At 33.5% G+C, this 24475-nt stretch overlaps 2 protein-coding genes and 1 pseudogene across 2 annotated transcripts; 1 reads left to right on the plus strand and 2 right to left on the minus strand.

Annotated features, from left to right (window-relative positions):
- Window positions 1-4804: 4804 nt before the first annotated feature.
- On the minus strand, window positions 4805-5965 carry LOC144575992 (BTB/POZ and MATH domain-containing protein 2 pseudogene; annotated as a pseudogene).
- Window positions 5966-10763: 4798 nt separating this feature from the next.
- Window positions 10764-12114, plus strand: LOC144575742 (F-box protein SKIP23-like). The gene has a single exon (XM_078325980.1). The coding sequence runs from the start codon at window positions 10812-10814 to the stop codon at window positions 12072-12074; it is 1263 nt and encodes a 420-aa protein (XP_078182106.1). The 5' UTR covers window positions 10764-10811; the 3' UTR covers window positions 12075-12114.
- A 3626-nt stretch (window positions 12115-15740) lies between these two features.
- On the minus strand, window positions 15741-17257 carry LOC144575729 (uncharacterized). Its single transcript, XM_078325967.1, has one exon. It carries the CDS (start codon window positions 17240-17242, stop codon window positions 15980-15982), a length of 1263 nt encoding a protein of 420 aa, XP_078182093.1. The 5' UTR covers window positions 17243-17257; the 3' UTR covers window positions 15741-15979.
- Window positions 17258-24475: the final 7218 nt, after the last annotated feature.

Consider the following 24475-nt stretch of genomic DNA (forward strand, 5'->3'; position numbering starts at 1 on the left):
CTTTTATTTTAGTTTAATGTGTTGGGTGTTTTAATTTGGTTTGTTTCGGGATCATACAGGTGTCCAATCGGGTTATTATAGTATCTGCTCAAATTATGTTATGAGTCATCATCGAGGCATCAGACCCTGGACGGTATAATCATTTCCCGAGCTAGTTCAAGTTTACGTAAGCATTCGATTTTAATTCGATTCCTCCTAAAACTTAAACTTTAAAAGCCACGTTTTATATCCGACAATTACGCCTTTTGGAAATAATTCCAAATACCATAATTTTGATATCCTTTTAAAATTCTGTCAAGCCCATTAATATCAAGGCCCAAGCCTTGTTCCAATTTATTAATAAATTAGAAAATAGGCCCAGCAGAACGAGAGCCCAAATGTCATCTTATTAAATCTCTTTTTTTTTTTTTTTGCAAGGGCCCAAGCCCAAATAAAATTCAGCCGAACCCAATAAGTAAAAAGGTCAAGCCCAATAATATATATAATTTTGCACCTTAGCCCTTAGAACTTAATTAATCTCACAAGGGCCTACATTTTTCGCATCCAACCCCAAGTTTTCCCCAATTTCACCATTTGGTCCCTGTCAGTTCAAGTACTGGTAAACACAAATCAACACCGTACCAGAAATCCATGGGACTGGTACACTGGTACCAGTCACCTACACAAGTCAGCAACACACCATCCATATACACAGCATCAACACAGAACCAGCACAATATACACAACAAGCAAGCACAGGTCAGAGGCAAACACCCAGCCAAACAACACAAGCAAGGCAACAGGTCAAGGTAACCAGAACCTGAAACAGAGCAAGCACAGGTCAGAAAGCACGGCAACACAGCCAAGTGCATCGGCTTGCCGGGAAAATCAACAACCCGCACAAGCCGCAGTTCAATACAACATTAATCAAGGAATAATCAAGGGTGCGCATACTAACCGAGAGAGGCAAAAATCACAGAGAAGGCTTAGCAAAAACGGCCGGTACCAAGTTTCAAATCTCGCCCTTCGGCCGTCAAAATCAAGCACCGGAAACAAATCAGCACGCACCCAAGATTCAACAAGCAAACACCAGAAATCACCGAGCCACCACCAGAACAGAACAGAACGGAATCGATCGGCACCAAGCAAGCACCCCAAATCAACAAGCACAAAGGCAACAGACAAGCCACAAGAACACAACCCCAAACCCTAGGGTTTTGGGGAGATCACCACAATCACAGAAAAATGGAAGGAAAAAGAGAGAGGTCTCAACTCAGGAGCGGAAAAGAACCAGAGAAACCCAACGAGAGAGAGAGAGAGACTTATATACCCGTTAAAGCACACACAGGGACAAAAGGGAGCGGGTCGTGGCTGTCAGAACCGTCTGACAGGCCGTGCGGCCAAAGTCGTCGCGCACACAGGCGAAGTGACAGGAGCAGGTGAACCGGAGGCAACAGCGTCGCGCGCGCGAGAGAACGAGAGAGGCGATCGCCTCTCTTAGGGTTCCCATGAGAGAACCAGCGAAAGAGAGAAACAAAAGGGGACGGGCCCAGGGGCAGAGGAAAGAAAGAGAGAGAGAGGAGATTTAAAGGGGTTTTCAAAATTCCTGTGTCAAGATTCGTGCAGGGATCCAATGGGTAAAAGAATTATAGAAATGAATGGACGTTCTTAATTGTTATAACTCGATTAGTTAATTGGATTTCAATGAATTTGATTGGGAAATTTGTTACGAATTATTCGAGTAGTTATATTTCAATTTAGGATCCAAATAATTCGATATCAATTTTATATAATTATATATATAACTATCTATTTAATTATACTTCTATGATTCATAAATGAATGGGGTTATAAAATTTTATAATGTTATGTGCATGAAAAATTTGTATTTTTATACTTTTAATTAATCTCAATATTATTTATTTATTTACATGAATCGATTTAATTTGGTTTATTTTATTTCTTAAGTTTTACGATCGTAACGAATTTTCGATTTACGAGTTTACCGAATAATTATAATTTTCTTTATAGTGTTGTATTTTATTTTTAAACCTCTAAATTTGAAAGTACATAATGTCATAATGCATTTATATTTCGAAATTTTAGTTTCGTTTTAAATAATCAGATTAATCAGATCGATCATTAATTTAATTAGAGGTTTTTATTTAGTGCAAAGATCAATTTAGCAATTAATCGTGTTTTAAAATTTTGGAATATAACAGTAAATATGGTGAAAGTTGTTCGCGCCTTCACGTCAATAGCTTCACTAAAAGATGAAGATGAATGGATATAAATTTTTTGGCATCCTTATCGTTTCCATCGGAATAGAATTGAATCATCCAGTTATATTCACCGCCGAAATTTTTAAATATACCATTATCCTAAAAAAGATAAACCAAACCACCACTTTTTCTCAAAATTTCAAATTTTGACATGGCCGTATTCCCTAGGTGCGGCCACCTTTTTTCGGACCGCATCTAGGGGATGCGGCCACCTTTTTTTTTCATCGTCTTCGTGTAGTTCAATCTGAACGGGAGAAAAAAGGGGTGGCCGCATCCTTTAGATGCGGCCCGAAAAAAGGTGGCCGCATCCCCTAGATGCGGTCCGAAAAAAGGTGGCCGCACCTAGGGAATACGGCCATGTCAAAAATCAAATTTTTCAGAAATCGTGGTTACTTGGTTTATTTGTTTTGGAAGTATGGTATATTTAAAAATTTCGGTATTCACCGACTGTAAAAAACATCAGAGTCAATGCTTTTTCCCTTTGCCAATACCTTTAATTAGTAAGGTCATGTTTGGTTGTGGACTAAAGTTAATGTGGTCTAACTTGGTTATTCCAACTTAGGTCGATATAAATTATTCATGTTTGGTTGATAACTTGATATCTAAAGTTATACTTTGACTTAAATTATTCCTTGTTTGATAAGAATTTGATGGCTTAAGGTATGATTTGATATTACAAATTATTGTCTTACAAAATTTGTAATAACAATAATAAAACTATTCTTTGTATTTTTTTCTTTTCATTTTGATTGAAAGAAATTGTACAAGAAAACGAGTTATGTATAAATTAATTCTATATCTTAGAGAAAGCACATTGTATTTAATGAATCTTATTTAATTAAAGTTATATGTGTACTAATTTATTTGTCAAAAATGTGTTAGGTTGATGAACAAAAAATATATTATATTGTAGTACAATTTAAAAAGAGGAGGGTTCAAATGCCTCCATGTTTTTGTGCCTCCATCTCTCTTCATCATTTTCAAAGTTCAAATAGTCGATCCGAACCGCTCAATCTAACCTCCATACTAAAATATGTTTGGAGACCAAATTTTATATTTTTAGGAATTTTTTTACTATTTTTTAGATAGGTACAAAAATACTGTTTTTAGATGGTTCAGATTTACTGATTTTGTACCTATCTAAAAAAATAGTAAAAAAATTCCTAAAAATATAAAATTTGGTCTCCAAACATATTTTAGTATGGAGGTTAGGTTGAGCGGTTCGGATCGACTGTTTGAACTTTGAAAATGATGGAGAGAGATGGAGGCATGATGGAGGCACAAAAACATAGAGGCATTTGAACCCTCCTCATTTAAAAATACTTTATTTAATTTTTTTCTAGATTGCATATTTTGTTGATTTAAAAAGTTATGCCATTTAAACAAAATATTTATTCTATATTTGATAACGTTATAAGTTTCTAAATGAAAAAAAAATTGCTTATTTTATATTTCTTAAAAAGTGATTAAAAATAATAAAAATAATGAAAAGTTAGGTCGCATACTAAATTAAAATTAAACCATCTAGAGCAGTGGTTTAGTTAAGACCAATTTAGTCTGGCCTAAAGATCAACTTATTCCGTCTTAATCTGGCTCAAAAACCACATTTAGTGGAATAAAGAAACTTAAAGCCCTTGTTCCACTGTTTAGTCCACAACCAAACCAAACATGACCTAAGAGAATATGATCTGTCACGTCAATCTTAAACAGGTGTGATTCATTTATGGTTTCTGTTGGAATTGTGGACGCTGTCTCCATACTTAAATTATAATTCTGAGAGTGTCTTATATTAGATTAGATTAGATATTATAATTCTGTACGGTCTTATAAGGTGAAATCATTTTATTATTATATAGGATTTTGATTTGTAGAATAATTAATATTTACCACTCAAAGGTCGCCTTAGAAATTGACTCATTAATTTAATTTAATTTAATTTAAGGGGTGTATCACGAAGTTGGTTGTTAATATTGCTAATAAATCTTTACATCATAAACTCATATGGATCAAACTGGAACAAAAGATGTAAAAAAATAGATTTTATTTGATTAATTAATCCTGTAATTTTTTTTAATTATCTTTCAGAACTTATGTGGTGGCATATAATTTTCAGTTAAAATTGAAAGATTGTAAAGTAATAGCCGGAAATACAATTAAAAAAAAAAAACTACCTGCACATTAAATTACAGCATTGAATATTTAGTGGGTATTTATATTTTAATAACTTGATCCCATTTGATCTAAAAAAAAAGGAAGTACTCTGTTTCCATAACCCTTCTCATCAGGAAAAGAAGCATATGGAAGATAATAATAATAGTGGAAAAGAAATTGCACAAAAAGCAAATTACACAGTGAGAAAGCTTGATTGCTTTGCACATAAGCTTGATTGCTACACAGTGATTAAGCAAGTTAATAATATGCGAGTGCAAAATCAGTTACTTTTGATTCAATAAAGTGACAACCTAAATGACATAATTAATATGAAAAAGAAAAGACAGAGACAAATTTTTATCAAGAATAATAAACTTTTAGAAGAAAAAAAATTAGATATCCTTCAATATTGATGGACAAATCTTCATCAAATTGTGAAATTCATCAGTCTGTACCACAGCTTTAAAAACCTCCGAATAACTCATAAATTTGAGACACTCTGTTTTCAGTTGACTACAATTGTGTTGCTCAGCCAAAATTAATGTAGTCGCAGCATTGCTCACATTGAGATTCTTGCACAGAAAATCTTCACACATCAACCTCAATCTATCCATCTGATACCTATCATTCAGATATTTGTTCGTCATATTAAATTGGTAAAACGAAGATTAATTAGAAGAGAATAAAAGAATATATAAAACTTATACATACCTATCTGCAGCTACTAGCAAACTCTGAGCCATCAACCTCAGATCTTTCTTTTCACCTTCATTATCACAAGTTCTCTCAAAATCGGGTAGTAAATCAGAATATATGAAGTAAAGCATGGATTTAAAAACTGGTGCCTCAATATCTTCAACTGCTATGGAATCTGTCCATGTCTCTTTCATACAACCAAAAAGTTCGGCATCGAAGACAGCAGACCTTGCTGCAAGCACACACCGATGAGCCTTAATTCTCTCTCCATTCACTACAAATATAGTGTCCATCCCCTTTCCATTCTCTAGTAGGCTAGCCCAATTTTGACTCAAATTCGACGGTGGAACAATGATGCTATGGGAGTTAGTCACTTCAAACTTAGTTCCTTTAATAACAGTAACAGTACACTTCACTGTTAAAGCATCATTTTTCAGATGGTCTGATGCCTCAAATTCAGCTCTATTTGCAAATTGAGGATAACCCCTGCTTGGATGTTTTGAAGTCCAATTAGTATAAGCTGAGGATTGAAAGCTAAAGTTAGAGGGGTCACCATTCTGTTGAAGTATGTCGAAACTTATTAGTGCCTTCACATCTGTAGCTTCACTTTCAAGTTGAAGGAAAATGGATATAAAATTTTGGTCATCCTTGCTATTTCCATCAGGATAGAATTGAATTATCCAGTTATATCCGCCGACTGTAAAAATATCAGAATCAATACTATTTCCTATGCCAATCCCTTTAGTAAGAGAATATCGGAAAATCTTAAACAGATGTGATCCTGTTATGGTCTCTGTTCGAATTGCAGATGCTGTCTGGAGGTTCTGATGACTGATAGCATGAGCGGAGGAATCCATTTGGATATATCTTCCCCTGAGAGGAGAGTGTATATATTGGTTTTGTAGTTCTGTACAGTAACACCAGAATCATTTTCTTATATAGGATTTTTTTATTAACATAATAATTAATATTGCCAGCTAAAAGATCGCCTAGGAAATTGAGACAGACAGTGTGAGCCCATTAATTTAAATGAAGGGGATGTATCACAGTATCAGTAGAAAAACAACGATTCATATATGCGTCCCATTGTAATATGAAAAGGCAAAGTGCTTTAATTGAGTAGAATTACTTGTTGAATTCAATTATTTCAACATTTTCACTTAATTGATTAATAATAATTGTGTCCCAGCAAATATTTTGTAATAATAATTAAGTTACTCAAAACAATTTCTACTCCCCAGTTGTCCTTAATTGTTTTGCCACGTGTGCATTGTTGTGTGTTAAAGTCTACATTTGGCCCGTTTACACAAGGACATACAAAAGGTTGCGAAAAATAATCACCAGAGAGAACAATTATGGGTCACTAAATTGGTGTTGGGCTCAATTATGGGCTTAGATCAGTGACATTTTTTTGTTGACAACGCTACAATCGATGCAAATAAATTTCATCAAGTTGGATTTGGGAGCACTCAGAATAATTGGGTCTGATCAATTTAACTGTTAGGTTGAACCAGTTGATCAGATAGTAGGATCACAACCATAAAATTCTGATCTAGTCAGGTCAGATGACCTGGTAGAATAAGATAAGAGACCGTTTATGTCAACTTTTGTAGAACCTTTCCATAATTCATTTACACTTCTAACCAATTCTACCACTCTCATCCGTCTTATATTAAAAATGTTTTATTCAGTGGCAAATATACATGATCTCTATTTGAGAGATAATGGGTTCAAAACCCGGATGAGAAAAATTATTTATTGTAATAATAAGGGTATTAAATAGTTGAGTGGCTTGACCTCCAACCTTAGCTCAAAAAAAAAGAAAAAACGTTTTATTGATTAATTTGATATTTAAACATCTCATGGGACATAATTATGAAGTGGGCGGTACCGATTTAATTTGTCATTCTTTCATATCAACTAATCAATTGGATTGTCTTATTTTTAATTGAAGCTTAAATTAATCCTGTTAGAGTGTGTCAAACATTTAAATAAATATGCTTTTCAAAGTGAGGTATCATCAAATTCAAGTGAAATTGTTCTTTCCTGCATCAAACTGGTACCGAACCTTTGGTATTGGTTTTGAATATTATCCATCTGAGGAACCCTCATCTTAGGGCCCTTAACACTTTTAAGCTATTAGTTTGTATTAAAAAAATGAAGTATTACTATAGAATGAATTCTTCATTATTCCAACCTTATCGTTAATTGAGATCAGAGACAAGCTAGCTTCATTATCATGCTGCACATAAATCAAAAACTGTGCAAAGATAGTATAGACTGATGCTTAAAAATAACCCTTTAACATGAAAGCTTTATCGAAAGGAGATCTGGGACATTAATTTTTTCATATTTGGATGGTTGTATGACGTAGCTAGAGCTCTTCACGGATACTAATATAATATCCATAGTTGTGGAGAACTGGAGATGTTATAATCAATCTTACGAGTGGACCTAGCTATTATCAGTTTTATATTCATCGTCTCGAATTTAGCAGTGGAAAAGGAAATCCATGCTTAGCGAGTGATTTTGCTGGATTCAAATGGAACTGCATCTACTTCATAATTAATTAGAGTACCGGCATTTCGTTTATGTCAATATATATGTGATCAATATATATGTACCATAGTGACATCGATATATTTAAGATTAGTGTAAAGGGAACATGGTCCAATTGGCCAGTTCTTCAGGCATTCAGAAAATAATAACCATGTTAATTATTTTGAGAAACTCAACATTAATTTTGAGAAGAATATGCCTTATGTTTAGGACGTACAGCTCAAATTATCTTGTCTGTATTAGAATTACATAGTGACAACATGTAATCGTTATATAAACTAAACTAAAGAATGTAATCAAATCAGTACACTGAATACAATGAAAGAATGGATACCATATCAATTCATATCTTATCTACCTTTCTTTACTGTAGCGATTTCAGGATCTTTATAGTCATTTTAGAAAATATGAGACATTCAATAATATTAATTTGTGTTGAAAACTTGAAAGCTTAATTCCCTCTAAAATAGCCATCAAGGTCTCATTTTCCCTCAATCAAATCAATAGACCAATAGTAGAGCTCCTATGTAAAAGTGGATGCTCTATTTAATTAATTTACTTTAAATAAATTCAAGCATCTTCGTTATGGTTGGTGTATCCCCTCAGCTATGTACCGCACATATTTGAGGAAACTACAGTCAAACAATTTTATTTCGGACTTGCCTTACATGCACCAGAGATCTTTCAGATTCGTACCAGATTAAAATAAACGGTCCTTATCTAATCCTATTAGATATCTATCTACCTGACTAGATCTGAATTCTTATGGTTGAGACCCAACCAGTTGATCTGACTCAACCATTGAATGTGCTCCCAAATCGATCGAATTTTTGCAACAATTATAGCAGTGTTAACAAAAGAAATATCACTACTTAGCCCATAAACTGAGCCCAACATCAATTTAGTGGCCCATTTACCACAAGTATAAAAAATTATCTGTCTTTTCCTTCTCGGTAAAATCTGATTTTTTTTTTTTTTTTGTACAAATCTAGTGTGTGCCGTGTTCACTAAAAGAGTTTGATAAATACAACTTCAAAAATATATCAGATTAGTTTCTAACGATAAATTAAAACCGTTCAAATGCATCTACTTGGTGTACATGGAAAATTTTGAAATCTTCGAATTTATTTAGTACAAAATTAAGCGGTAATATTTTTTTTTTTTATAAGTTAGCTTTTAATTTATTTTATGCATTCATTATTCATTATTTTTTTTTCCCTTGACTTCTGTACTAAATGAATTAAGTACTAAATGAAAAAAAAATTAATAGAATGACAATACATGTCTACTGACTTTTAATATATTAATAAAAAAATATTAATAGAATAACATTAAGGAATGCCTAATATGAAAATAAGATATTGTCAAATTTTCGCAGTTCATTTTACATAGATGCATATAAAGCTAAAAAATATTACATCCCTCAATACCCGTAAAAGTAAACAAAGCTAGTCATGTAAATATATTATTAATGTATTAATTGTTTCCTTTAATAATAATAACAAAATTAATTTTAAATAAAAATAGAAAGTATATATTAAATATAAAATTGAAATAAATGAAAAAATAATTGTCTTCTCACTGAAAAATTAAATTATTTCGCACTTCAAGCTAGGGGTGTCAATGATACTCTTTTATCCCATCCGTATCGTATCTGAAAAAACTGGTATGGATATGAATTTTTTTTGTTAGCTTATCGGGTACGAATAAAAGTAACAATTTTTTTCTTTATCTTCCTCATTATCTTTATAATCAACCGGATATTTGTTTTTAATCCGAAAAAACAAAAATTTGTCCGCACTTCCTCCGATTTAAACAAATTAATACAGAAATGGAAAAAGTGGGGGTGTCATAGTCAACCGGATATTTGTTTTTTAATGCGATATTGACATTCATTAAATATCACCTTTAATGAGATGAGCATTGGTGATTTGTACGATGCACTAAACCCTAACCCTAAACCAACCCCCAAAAAAATGCACTAAAGTGAATTGGTGAGAGGAAATTAAGTAGAAAAAAATTGATGAGATGCATATATTCAACGGTGGTATTAACTTTTTCAGATGGGTGTTTCGTACATAACATACATTTTAAATGATGTGCATTTGAAATATAATACAAAAAAAATAAGATGAAGAAATTGAATTAATTTGATTAAAATATAGAAGATGTGACAGTAATACAGAAAACTTTAAATATTTCACATTCTCTCTTTAGAATTAGAATGCAATTGCTAAAATGAATATGGTTTGGAAGTGAAATACTAAATGAAAATAATATGACCGAGATTATAATAGAAATATCAAGTAATTAATATGTTAAATCAAAGTGATGTATTATGAAGTAACATGACCAATCATAATAGAAATAGAAATAAATATTTTTTTTAGATTTTTAGATTGCAAAGTAATTTGTTGGCAACTAATTTATTTTGATAAAAAAAAATAATTTGCCGCCAAATATATTCAACAAAGAAATTGAAAATGCAAATTCAAATTTCAAACGGGGTAAATTTCGACTGGAAACTTTTTTTTAGCGTATGACCAGATCATATACAATGTGATAATTAATAATTTCGATGTTTTACGTATGTTCAGCTGTATGGGATAATTAAAGGAAATGTGAAAACTCATTGAATAATAATAAAAAGTTCTGGTGAGGGTGTGGTTGCGGTGAATTCTTATCCTCTGAGATATCTCAAACTTTGCGTGACTTTGTGGAAAATCCCAATCGTTTAATCACGTTATGCACGAATCTCAAAGCACAAATAATAAGGACCCTACATCATCTCCGAATAGGCACCGGACACGTCGGTCACGCAAAAGTTGAGATATCTCAGAGGATACGCACTCGGTTGCGGTTGCGGTACGTTGTGCCGTTGTGGAAATGAAACGATTTTTTTTTTCCGGTTATTTCTCCAAAAAAAAAAAAAAAAAATCACGTTCTTTTTATGATCGTTTTGTACCTGTAATAATAATAATTTGAACTTAAATTTCATTGACAGCTGTCAGCAGTCTACTCTACGCCTTTTGGGTTTCCAAAAGTCTCTACAATAAAAGCCCTTCAAGGCTTCAACAACCTTGTTCTTCTCCTCCATCTATTTTCTTTAGTTACAAAGCAGCTAGCGGTGATTTCAGCTCCAAAATGGAAGATTCGGCAACTGCATTTCCCGACTGGGCCCATCTCCCACTAGCAGCGGTGCTTTTGATTTCACAAAAGGTCAAATGCATCACCGACTATGTTCGATTTCGCGCCGTTTGCTCCCCATGGCGTGATGCATCACTTCCCAAGCCAAGCCACCTGCCTCCCCAACTCCCATGGCTGATGATTCCGTACATGGTACATAGAGGCATAGTTGACGATGGAATCCGATCATTCTACGACCTCTGGGAAGCTAAGATGCACAAGATTCCCCTCCCAGAGACCATCGGCAAGAGGTGCTGCGCCACCTACCGTGGCTGGCTCCTGCTTCTGGATTCTGGTGGTTCGGAGCTTTTTTTACTGAACCCGTTAACCCGAGTTCGGGTCCCTCTCCCTCCGTTTAATATTCCGGTCAAACATATCTGGGATGGGGATGAGGAAGATAAGCGGCGTTTTGGAGAAAGGCCGCCCCGCATGGTTGATCATCTGTTTAAGTCTATGTTTGGAACTTATGCAATCACCAAGATAACTTTTTCTACAGATCTGACCGATCCGAACTGCATCATAATGGTGTTCTTTCAGAGAGCCCGGGGAATATTTTACTGTAAAGTTGGGGATCTTTGCTGGACACAGGTCGTCCGGCCTCCATACCCAAATGCTGAACTGGCAGATGCAGCTTATAATAATGGAAGTTTTTATCTGTACTACGAGGACGCGATGGCCATTTATAACCTAAACCAACACAAGGAGATGGGTATTTATTTTTTCGATCCAGAGTTGAAATTTCTTCCCAAGTTTTTTCTGGTAGGGAAATCTGGAGTTTTCATGGTTGGTGTTCATCCCATTGAAGAAGATCAGTACAGAGGAGGTGTCAAAGCCACTGGGAAGGCTCCAAAGCAAAAAATTGACCTGTATCAGGTCATTGACGAAGAGCCGCGGATGGATGTGAAACGGGTTGCTGACACAAGTGATACCATTATTTTCTATGGAGATAACTACCACTACCTCGCTGTTTGTGCTGATGACTTGGACTTGCTTGATGGGGGTTGTATTTACATGGAGTACGTTTGTTCGTCATCTGTAGTGAATGAAGTTATGATCAATCCTGTAAATCCTACGCATTGGAGGGATCATCAACCATGTTATGGTATTTTTTTAGCCACGCTGAATGATGGCAACCCTGAGCCACTGGTTCTTGGCGTTGCTAAGATGCCACAGATTTTCACACCCCCACCATCTATGTGGTTTCAGCCAAACTTTGATTAGCCGTGAGGAAATGACAGTAATATTACTTGCTTTTTAGGTAAAAAAAAATCTAGCTAGTCTCCTTTGATTCCTAAGTGCAACTAATTAATTATTGTTAGAAAATAGTGTAGTACGTAGATCAGTTTTTTGAGTCGCATGATCAGCTGCTTTGGTGCTTTATTAGGCTTTTCTCTAATATGTTGGTGTTTATGTTTTTATTTATGTTATCTGAGATGTTTAATAGATATTATCATAAGCTATCAGAATTAGTGTTACTTTTGAATGTTGGTGTTTATGTTTTTGTGTTGTGCTATCTGCGATTTTAATGTCACTAATTAACTAGGATTGTTGAGCATGTTTTCAGCTATATGTATTGTTTGATAATAAGCAACCTACATAATTTATAATTAACTAAGTATTAAAATAAATAGTATAAATACAAGAATATTTTTGCATATTTGCTGATCTCACCTATTCTTCCTTCTTTCACTTGTCAGTTCTTCATACCAGACTTTGCGTTCGTCACTTATCTCCTAATTTGGTGTAGCATTTGATGTAACAAGAAATATTTAGACTTTTTTTTTTTGAAAATTCAAAAGTATGGGTGCAAATAAAATGTGTGTGAACAGATAGCTCCATAACATGATAATTTTCTTATTAGAAAAGAAGGTAAAAAAAATCCATTAACTATATGAGGAGGGATCAAGTTACAACAAGTTACCACAATTATTTTCTACATTTTGAAAGTTTAAATCGTTGATTCAAACCATTAGGTGTGATCTCTACAATAAAATGTGTTTGGAGACCAAATTTTATATTTTTTGAAATTTTATTACTATTTATTAAGATGAGTACAAAAACTAGTCAAATTCAGATCATTGAATTTTGTACACCCCAGTTCCATTAACTGTATCTCAAGAGAAAAGACTTACACTGTGGTTTTAATAAAGTAACACAAGATATCTCAGTCAAGATATATAATTTGGAAGATAATAGAGCTGTTAGAAGTTAGCAATATTAGAGCTGTTAGTGCTAATAGAGTCGTTAGGCAGTTGTTAACATTATGTTATAACAGAATAGTTAGATTGATGTATTAATTAAGATTAGTTATGAAACCATTCTCTGTAATAGCTCTATTATAAATAGATGATGTAAATGTAATAAGACTACAATCAATAAAATACAATCTATTTCTCTCTTTCTTAAAATCCTTTAGGTCTCCATATGGAAAGAGATAAAATTAGCAAAAAGAGTAAATTACATCCAACAATGCAGATATCAGTAAAATTCTGGATCTAGCTAAACTCCTCACGAGAAGCAAGAATTCATATCACCTAAGATAACATAGTATTTCTATTCAGATTTGAACCATCCGATTAGAATCCGCACAAATATTAAAGGACCCTGTGTATTTTATCTCATATCGAATTTAGCTAAATCATAATTAGACGGTCCAGAACAGATCTAAACAAAAATATTTTGTTACATCAGATGATAATTAAGGTATCTGGACAAAACCCTAAGATTGAGATAATGAAACAAAAATTACTTATCGACCGCTTCTAGTCCGAAATTGTTTCCCCTCGGATCTGTTACCACTGGAGACAAATTTCTTTTATTTTTTATTTTTTTTTAGGGTAAGGTGGCAAGATGTCATCTTACTTTTTTTCATTGATTAAGAAAAGTATTTACAACGGCACTAAAAGACCGTAGTAACGAAACACAAAAAATCAAAAGTAATTACAACAGGTCTCTGCTCCCTAACAATATGTCAACCATTGTTGAATATCTCTTATTGTCTCGCCTAAAAGGATATATGCGGATCATCTTTGTCTTTTGAGAGATAAACCTGTTGTTCCTTTCCCGCCAAAGAGTCCAAATTCCCGCTGCCCAGATAGCGTCCCATTCTCTTTTTTGTATCTTGTCCAAGGGCTGCGAATGTGCTATCCAGAAGACGACGTGTGAAGCTAGAACCCGCAATGGCGGGGACCTCTGCAGTGATCGCATTAGAGCCCACCAGAAGTCGAGTAAGTACACTCCCATAATAGATGTACACTTAATTCGACTATGTTTAGCCCACACATTACACATCTGTCTATTGTGGGGCAGCCCCTTCTCATGAGCATCTCTCTTGTCAACAATTTGTTCTGAAATAAAACCCACATAAAGATACGAACTTTTGGTGGAGTTTTGAATTTTTTTTTTTTAATATTGTAGATAAAAGTCAAAAGTCAAGTTACTCCCCTGGGAAACAAATTTTTTATTTTTTGAATAAAAAAACTCAAAATTTCAGAAGAAAAAGGTGGATTTTTTTTTTTCCAATCAAATAGATGAGACTGCACCAATGATTCAAACTGATTCAGTCTTAGTAATTTTTGAAAATAGCAACATGTCATGTTTGCTAAAAAACAAGTGCCACTAGAAACTCTAAATTTAGTGTATAAATCATTTGATCGAACCAATAATATGGTTCTTCACTTCTTTGTTCGTTTTTATATTAAGACACTGTACACTTGAGAGCAGATTATAGGTTCTTATATATATATCCGTTTGGAAAGTTTGAGGGCCATCCTGTTTGATATATCATCACGACAATCAATGGACTGGCTTCTATCATCACATTTTGATATGCAGTCTGACCAATTAATATAAGAGAACATTAGTACTACGGCAACATGTTCAGTTCAGTCATTGAACTCAATATTGAACAATCTTATCTTCATGTAGTTTGTAGTTGGTATGTATACTCCAAATTCAGTCAAGCTAAATATATAAACCTCAGCTCTCTCTGACACACACACAAAAAAGATTGAAAACAACATAAAATAAGATCTTAAAGCAGGTTGTCTGATCTATCGACTATTCTACTCTGTTAATGCAAATAGTAATACTCACATCACTATTGGACTGCCAATTTGAAAACAAGGAGATTTGTTGGTAGATGCAGACAATGAATTAGTTTAAAAAATTTAAATTACATACGTCATGGGAACAAGGTTGTCAGATCATGTGTGGTGAATGCTTCATGAAGTCATAATACTGAATTTAAACTTAAAAGCTCCATCGATCATATGGTAGGAACAGAAAGAAAGATCTGACAAAGGAACAACAAATATTTAGGCAAACCCCTAAAACATCTTATATTTACAAATATCATGAAAGCTACTATGAACATTCAGAACATAGTGAACATGTTCTTGTTTAGAAACTAGACAGTTTTCTAATACACTCCATCTATATTCACAAGAGAATCAAACTAAAAATGCTTCTATTGTCGTGCACAGGACAACGTGAATAAGAAACCGAATGGATCTTTATATTCATTTTAGAAAATATGAGACATTCAATAATATTCATGTTAAGTTAATCTTAATAACAAATAAGAGAAAACTAAGTAAAAAGATAAGTGATTAATGCACTTTATCTAATTTTCTATAATGGCAAAGTCTGGTATATATGAAGGTCTGGCAAGAAGAAGGTGAGATCAGGAAAATGCAGATAACTTTTTCTAGTTATAGTATTTAACTTAATGTTTATTCAATGCCTAGTTAATTATAAATTATGTAGGTTGCTTATTACATACAATAAACATGCTCAACAATCCTAATTACTGACTTTAAACATTGCAGCACAGCACAAATACATCAATCAACACCAACATTCAAATGTAACACAAATTCTGATAGCTCATAATAATATCTATTAAACATCGCATATAACATAAATAAAAACATAAACACCAACATATTAGAGAAAGCCTAAAATTTGATAATTAAAACAACACCAAATTAAGAAGCTCTAGGGACTCAAAAGACTGATCTACTGCATTAATTTCTAACAATACTTAGCTGCAATTAGGAACCAAAAGAGACTGGATTTTTTTACCTAATTAAAACATAAGTTCAGTTAGCGTCATTTCCAAATAGCTAAATAATGCTTGGCTGAAACCACATAGATGGTGGGGGTGGGACCATTAGCGGCATTTCAGCAATGCCAAGCACCACTGGCTCAGTCTTTCCATTATCCATCTTGGCAAAAAAAATGCCATAACATGGTTCATGATCCAGACAATGCGTGAGATCTTCACGATTCAGCATAACATCATTATCGACATATGATGAGCAAACGCACTCCATGTAAATACTTCCCCCAACAAGTGGGTCCCAGTCATCAGCACAGACATCCAAGAAGTGGAAGTTATCCCCATAGAAAAGAACGGTGTTGCTTGTGTCAGCAACCCGTTTTAGATCCATCTGCAGCTCTTCCCCTATGACTTGGTACAAGTCAATTTTTTGCTTAGGAACCTCCACGGTGGCCTCCTCTGCTTCCTCACCGTACTCTTCTTCAGCGGGATGAACAACAGCCATGTACACTCCAGATTTCCCTACCAAAAAAAACTTGGGAAGAGATTTCAACTCTGGCTGGAAAAAGTAAATACCTTGCTCCTTGTGTTTGTTTAGGTTATAAATGGCCATCACTCCCTCGTAGTACAGATAAAAACTTCCATTATTGTAAGCTGCATCGGCCAATTCAGCATTTGGGTACGGAGGCTGGGCAACCTTTGTCCAGGAAGGATCGCCGACTTTACAATAAAAAAGTCCACGGGCTCTCTGAAAGAAAACCATTATGACACAGTTTGGATCGGTCAGATCCCTAGAAAAAGTTATCTTAGTGATTGCATAAGGTGTAGACATAGACTTAAACAGATGATCAACCATGCGGGGCGGCCTTTCTCCAAAACGCCGCTTATCTTCCTCATCCCCATCCCAGATATGTTTGACCGGAATATTAAAAGGAGGGAGCGGGACCCGAGCCCGGGTTAACGGGTTCAATAAGAAAAGCTCTGATCCACCAGAGGCCACAATCAGTATCCAGCCACGGTAGGTGGCACAACACATCTTGCCGATGGTCTCTGGGAGGGGAATCTTGCACATCTTAGATTCCCAGAGGTCGTAGAATAAGCGGATTCCATCATCAACTATGTCAGTACTTACCAGGTACGGAATCATCAGCCATGGGAGTTGGGGAGGCAGGTGGCTTGGCTTCGGAAGTGATGCAGAGCGCCATGGGGAGCAAACGGCGCGAAATCGAACATAGTCAGTGATGCATTTGACCTTTTGTGAAATCAAAAGCACCGCAGCTAGTGGGAGATGGGCCCAGTCGGGAAATGCAGTTGCCGAATCTTCCATTTTGGAGCTGAAATCAAATGCACTGCTGGCTGCTTTGTTAAAAAAGATAGAGGACGGGACGGCCGACGGGAGGGAGGAGAAGAAGGTTGTTGAAGGGTTTTTATTGCAGAGATTGTTGGGAACCCAAAAGGCCGTAGGCCGTAGATTAGACTGCCCTCAATGAAATTTAAGTTCAAATTTATGACTATACGTTGAACGCGATCTTAAAAAGAGAGTTAGGCTGGGGTGCTATGGATAGCATAGTGATCTCTATGCTACGGTTCAATATTCGAGTTTTCAAAATCCAAACGGTCGATCCGAACCGTTCATCTTATTCTCCATATTAATATCTGTTTGGAGACCAAATTTTATAATTTTCTGAATTTTTTTACTATTTATTAAGCCACTTTGAAAATCGCTAATCCAACGGTTTTACTGTTTTGTGCAGCCACCGTTGGATCAACAATTTTGTAAAATACTTAATAAATAGTAAACAAATTCAGAAAAATGTAAAATTTGGTCTCCAAGCAGATATTAATATGGAGAATAAGATGAACGGTTCGGACCGTTTGGATTTTGAAAACTCGAATATTGAGCCGTAGCATAGAGGCCTCTATGCTATCCATAGCACCCCAGCCTAACTCTTAAAGAGAATCAAATCGTTTCATTTCCCGGAGTGGCTTTTTTGAGAGAGAAAAAAACAAAAAAAAAACATATCGTTTCATTAATTCATTTACAACCCACGCCTAACCAGATTTTTTTTTTTTTTTTGAGAAACTAAACTTATGATTCAGTTATCAGTTATGAATGAGTGTTTTTTTTTAGCTTTAAAAGAAAATCCTCAATTTCCAATTTTTAAATTCAGTAATTTTTATATATTCTTATTTAATTATTTTTCACATTTCCATTAATTGTATCCCCATAATTCATTGTTTTAAATCCTTATGGCTTATGGTTAAATATAACATACATACAAGATCTAAATTATCACAATACAAATTTAATCAGTAGAAATAAGCAATATTCATCAAAAATATGGTGCTGAGAATCAGGAACTTCAAATCAAGATTTAAGAATTTAAAGACATTTTTTTGCTCTAAAAAGTGGAATATCTACAATATATCTCAATAAACATTGTATATCTCTTCACGAGCATTACGGCTTATGGTTGAAATCAATATTTCCAATTAAAATTTACCCCTTTTGAAGTTTGAATTTGCAATTGTATTTTTTGTTGAACTTTTTGGACCCGCAAATTATTTTTTAATCAAAATAAATTAGTTGTCAACAAAATACTCTGCGATTTAACTAATAATTTTTTTTCTATTTCTGTTTCTATTATGATCAGTACGTGTTACTTCGTAATACATCACATTAATTTAACATATTACTTGATATTTCTATATATATGATTGGTCATGTTATTATCAGTGATGTAAAAAACGTCCGTTTAGACTGATTAATCGGCCGACTAGTCATTGGCAGTGATCAAACCATTATGAATTTTTCTGATTAATCGACCGATTATTTTTTATTAATTACCTGGCGATACCCTATTCATTCAACGACCGCATACCGTTATTGACAAGTAATTTCTAGATCTATTTACCATATAGCCCTTCTATTAACTTCAATGACTGACTACGGAATCTCTGAAATAAAATGTACTTAGTTATTGTTTTAGAGAGAACGTCAAATATTTAATTGTTTGTTGTTACAGTCACATCTTGTCATCTTCTATGTGAAAGTTATAGCACCGTTTAATGCCTCTCATCAATTTTATACAACTTTCCACTCACCGAGTCACTTTTGTGCATTGAACAAACTACCTACCCATTTCATTAAAGTTTATATTTAGGAATCCGTAGCTGAGATGCAAGTGATAATTTCAGACCGTTTTTTTAACCTGGCACGAATCTCAAAGAAGGCACTCTATATTTTAAATAAGTATTGGATTGAATTTGGTTAATTTGACTAGGATTAATCTGGGCACAGACTTAATTTGCATCTATAGTATCTGCGGGGACACAATACTCGTCGCACTCAATTGGTAGTTTTTCATTAATAAAAATAAAGAGAACATTAAGAAAACATAGGATACAAATTAAATAGGATATTATGTCTTCAATAAAAATAAAGAGAACATAAAATACAAAATAGAATAGTTTGTCTTAATAAAAAAATTATAGGATACAAAATAGAATAGTTTGTCTTTAATAAAAATAAAGAAAATATAGGATACAAAATAGGATAGTTTTCTTTAATAAAAATAAAGAGAACATAAAAAGAACATATGATACAAATTAATTATAATGTGTTAGGTAGTGACGATGCGATTGAGTGTGAAATAAAAAAGAAGAAGGTCATAATGAATGTAAAATAGCTAAGTTACATTATAATTATTAAAGAATTTCAATTCTTTTCTGTTTTTTGGGGATGCATAAAACATTAATGCGTGGTGAATTGTATTGTCTACACATCATAGTATTTTGAAAAAAAAATATATTCGTGCTTATAATTTTTTAATACAAAACTGCTGTGCAATATTATTTTTCTTTAAAAAAATTAAACTTTTTTCATTATATATATTCTTCTCCGATGCGAAGTCTAAAAAAATCGTACAGTTTATAGACAAATCAGAAAGAAAATATATACAATTTTGATGCAATTTTCAAAATAAGAATTTTATAAGTCAGAAATTATAATGGACATGAAAATTCAGCTACTACAAAAGACAGTCACTTTTCACGAGGATAAAAAGTGACTTTTCGCGACGGAGGAATGTAATTAATGTGTTTTTTCTATTTGCGACAGTACTTTTCGCGACGGAGTTCCATCATAAATGTGTTTTTTCTCTCGCAAAAAGTGCCTATTATATATTATATAATATAATAACTTGTAATCATTCATTATGTTATTATAGATATGCACTTGCATCAACTTTTTTAAACTCAATCACTTTTGACTTGATAATTGACTAATTAAGATTGAAAAATCATGCAATTCGTTTTTTCTTACTGGAATAATGCGAAATCAATATTTTGGCCATAACGAAACAAAGTTGACAAACCTAAAACCGGACCCATCACAAACACTAGTGGAAAAACTGGAATCAGGATCGGCTATAGCAACCAACCGATACTAATACCTATCTGGATCAGTTTTATTAATAAAACCGATCCTAAAAACGGGTTTTTTGATCAACTGTTCCTAATTTATGCACTTTTAATTATCATATATTAGGATCGGTTATTAGCTTAGAACCGATCCTAATAGATAAGTTTAAAAAAAACAGCCTAAATAAGTTTCATATAAGACGTTAAGAAATACAAAATTATATAGTTCCTACTACATGCTTTAATTGAGACAAATTTAAATTATTTATATATAAAAAAAAGTAAGCCAAAATGAATAAATAGTTATAATTAATTAGATATGTTGGTCGGCCCTATTATGTTGTTCATTCTTATTTTAATTTGTAGTGATGCATTTGGTTGATAATAGTGTTATGTGGTTGAGTTGGCGATCTTTTCTTTTGTTGTAATATACTATTTTTGTTGTTTTAATGAAGTTAATTTATCTGCAAAACAATGCATATATTCTCGATAGAAAATTCTCTGTAACAAATATAATCCATAAAAAATTATCTAATAAAAAGAACAACATCTCAGACATAATTTTAAAAAATAAATATCAGAAATTTTATTATAAACAAAAACAACCATAAAAAAATAGTTCCAATGCAACACAATGCAAAAATTCAGAGCATTTTATAAAACGATAAACAAAAAACCAAACCAATAAGCAAAAAAAAAAAATGAAGTAAAATCTACATTACATATAAAGCTAAATACATAAAAAAATTGAAAATTACAAATAATGAAAAGTAATTATTAACTTATTGTATTGAATTGTCATTGTGATTTTAAATAAAAAGAATAGATAACTACTAAAAATACACATGTCCATTTTAGTATGGTGATTGTCGAGGAAGAAGACTTTCAACAACGTTTTTGCATATATGGACGGGTATATTGATATATATATATATTTATTTATGACGGGGGATTAATTTTAATATTACTTTATTTTAAAAGTTTTAATAATTTTTAAAAGGAAGCTTAAATTTAAATACAATATTATAGACATGATATATCTATAAAATATAACGAAATTTTTTGTTATAATTCACTGTACATCAATTAACTTAAAATTTCAACCGAAATTAATGGTTCTTCATGCATCGGCAAAAAATACTTAAATTGTATGAAATTTATTAGGTTATCTATGTGTCCGATAGCATATGTGCAAATTTACTCTAAAATTTTAAATTAGTATCTGGATATGATATTTCGCAATTAACAGTTGCTGGATTTTGGCAAAATAATTGAAAATTTATTAGTTACACCATTTTATAGTGACACATCTTGACACTATATATTTATAAGTAATTTTTGCAATTTCAAAATTTAAATAGTCGATCCGAACCGTTCAACATGATTTTCATATTAAAATGTCCTTGCAGACCAAATTTTTCATTTTTTGAAAATTGTTTACTATTTATTATAATTTATTTAAATCGTTGTTTTTCAATGATCCATAATTATTTTAAAACAACAATTTTGTACACATCTTACTAAATTCTAAAAAAGTTCAAAAAAATGTAAAATTTGGACCCCAATCACATTTTAATATAGAGATCATGTTGAACGGTTCGGATTGACAGTTTGGCCTTTGAAATCGCAAAAATAGCTTATAAACATATGGGTGTCAATAAGGTGTGTTACCATAAAATGGTGCAATTGTATCCCTCCTCATTTATTATTATTATAATTAATCATGTTAATACAAATATAAACCTGTGAAAAAAATTAAGACACTAAGATTATGACTGGAAACACAACATGCATGTGAAATAGAAAATATAAATTGTAACGTGAAAAAAAAATAAGGATGAGTAGACGGTTTTAATTATTGGGTTCACTTTCACTTCGAGAGAAGTTAAAGTTGATCGGTGATCGGTAGGTCCAAATAGAATAAGGAATTCAAGCCTTAATTATTTTATCAAATCCGGATTATAATCATGTCAGTTTAACATTTAAAATTAGACCTCTAAATGTAAACCAACTATTAATGTTGCTTAAGAGTAATTAGTCCTCCAATGATCCCACTGTCAGTGACTATTTTTTTTTTAGATCCTAATCCTAATTCTAATTCTAAAAATAAAAAAAACTTTTAGGATTGGTTGTTGATATCTCCATATTATATCTAAATTACGGCCCTGATTTATACTAAAACATGTGCTTTAAAGCCTATAAATGTGGACTTTTACTTTGAAATGTGGTACTGCTATGCTTTGTTTGGTATTTTGCAGGAGAAAGGGCGAAAAAACTGGATCTGACTACTTTTCATACGGCCTGTATGACATTCCCTACGGACCATACGAGATCTGCCCAACCACACAGAAGGTTCCCCAACAGAGGCACAAAGTCTCCAAGACAAAGCACAGGCATACGGCCCGTATGGGGTCCCCTACGGGCCGTAGGACGCTAATTCAGAAAATCCAGCTGGAATCTGAAATGAGCATAATTTAAGGAGGCCGAAAAGGAAGCCTCTGCCGGCGTAATCTGAGGCATTAAATGAGATATTCCACACCAAAAAAAGGGGGATTCACGACTGGAACTTGGACAAGCTTTCTTGAAGCAAAATACAAGAGGAGGAGAAGAGGAAGAGAAGTGAAAAACGCGAGTTTGCAACGGATCTTCGGATTTTCCACTGTTTTGTCATGAACTCTTTTATTTCTTGTTATTTGTGTTATCTTATGAACATGAGTAGCTAATTTACTTTGTTTCTAGGGTTAAGATGTAGTTTCTAGTTTGGTTTTGTTTGCATGCTACTTGGATTTTGTGTTGAATGCTTTGTTTTTACCTTGTTGAGTAGTATTTTGATTGCTTTATTTGTGTTTGCTTGAATTGATTAGTCATCCCGTTAGATGAATGCGCACATCTAAGTGTTAGGAGCCAAGTCTATGACATTTAATCCAACCGAATTAAGTATATGAAGTAGGGTGAAACCAAGGAGTACCCGAAAGGTGAAACTTTCCTTGAGGCGAAAGTCCTTGGATATTTTTAGTAAACCAACAAGTAACTTAGATAAATTAGGCCAAAATGCGAAATTTGAGGTTTAACGCATCTAAGAGGGAAGTATTTGAGTCCGGTAATCGGGTACTAGGCCAAAATGCGAAAGTTGAGGTTAGGTATCTAGATCTGGTCGATAGAAACCCTAAACATTAGTATCAACGCAGAAAACAGTAGCTGCAGCATTAACTTGGGATCCCCTACGGGCCGTACGGGAATCCGTACGGGCCGTATGCCTCGGGGCTGAACAGAAATGAAATCTGAACCCTGGAAACTCCTTTTTATCAATTAGAAACAACTTTAATTCTTTTTATTGTCTTTTAAACTTGTCATAAATCATTAGAATTGTTAGAACCGAACCAAACCAATTTCTCTCACTTCTAGAATCTCAAGTAACCTTAAGACGAGTCCGGTCATTTTCTTCCGTCCCTGTGGATCGATACCTGAGCATACTCATCAATAGGATAGTACACTTGCTATCTGATTTGACAGAGTATAACAAAGGTTTAAAAGGTATAGCTTGCTATACTGAAATTTGTAGCATATATTCTGTGTGAATAGTTGTTAAAAATAACCAATCCTAAAAGTTTTTTTTTTAGAATTAGGATCGGTTGTTTAGCGAGAACCGATCCTGATAGTATCAGGATCGGTTATAAGCTATTAACCGATCCTAATATATGATAATTAGGATTGATCCTAATGCTTATGTAGCGCTAGGGTTTATTTTCATTTCGCGCCTCTGTACTTGTCCAAAATATTTGAGTCTCAACTCATCCCTTTATTTTCGTTTCGCGCCTCTGTACTTAGCCAAAATATTTGAGTCTCAACTCATCCCTCTCTCTCTCTCTCCCTCTCCTACGTGTCTCTCTCTTTCTCTATTTCCGTCTCTCCCTCTCCTTCGTGTTTCTCTGTCTCTCCCTCTCAAAGCCGCTCTCCCTCTCAAAGCCGCTCTCCCTCTCGCCTCACCCTCTCCGCTCAGTAAGCTTTACTATTAATTTTAGGTTTATTAACAAAGTGAATTTGTATGTGATTTAAGAGCTTTGATGTTAATTTTGTCTTCCATTTGCAAATTTTATTTTGAACGTTACCTTGTTGGTATTTTTTCAGGCTTGCAAAT

The sequence above is a fragment of the Carex rostrata genome, chromosome 24 (assembly GCF_964058835.1).
Source record: "Carex rostrata chromosome 24, lpCarRost1.2, whole genome shotgun sequence".
NCBI classification, from domain to species: Eukaryota; Viridiplantae; Streptophyta; class Magnoliopsida; order Poales; family Cyperaceae; genus Carex; species Carex rostrata.

Coding starts and splice junctions, on each gene's coding strand:
- LOC144575742 (XM_078325980.1), top strand. CDS start 10,812: ATGGAAGATTCGGCAACTGCATTTCCCGACTGGGCCCATCTCCCACTA.
- LOC144575729 (XM_078325967.1), bottom strand. CDS start 17,242: ATGGAAGATTCGGCAACTGCATTTCCCGACTGGGCCCATCTCCCACTA.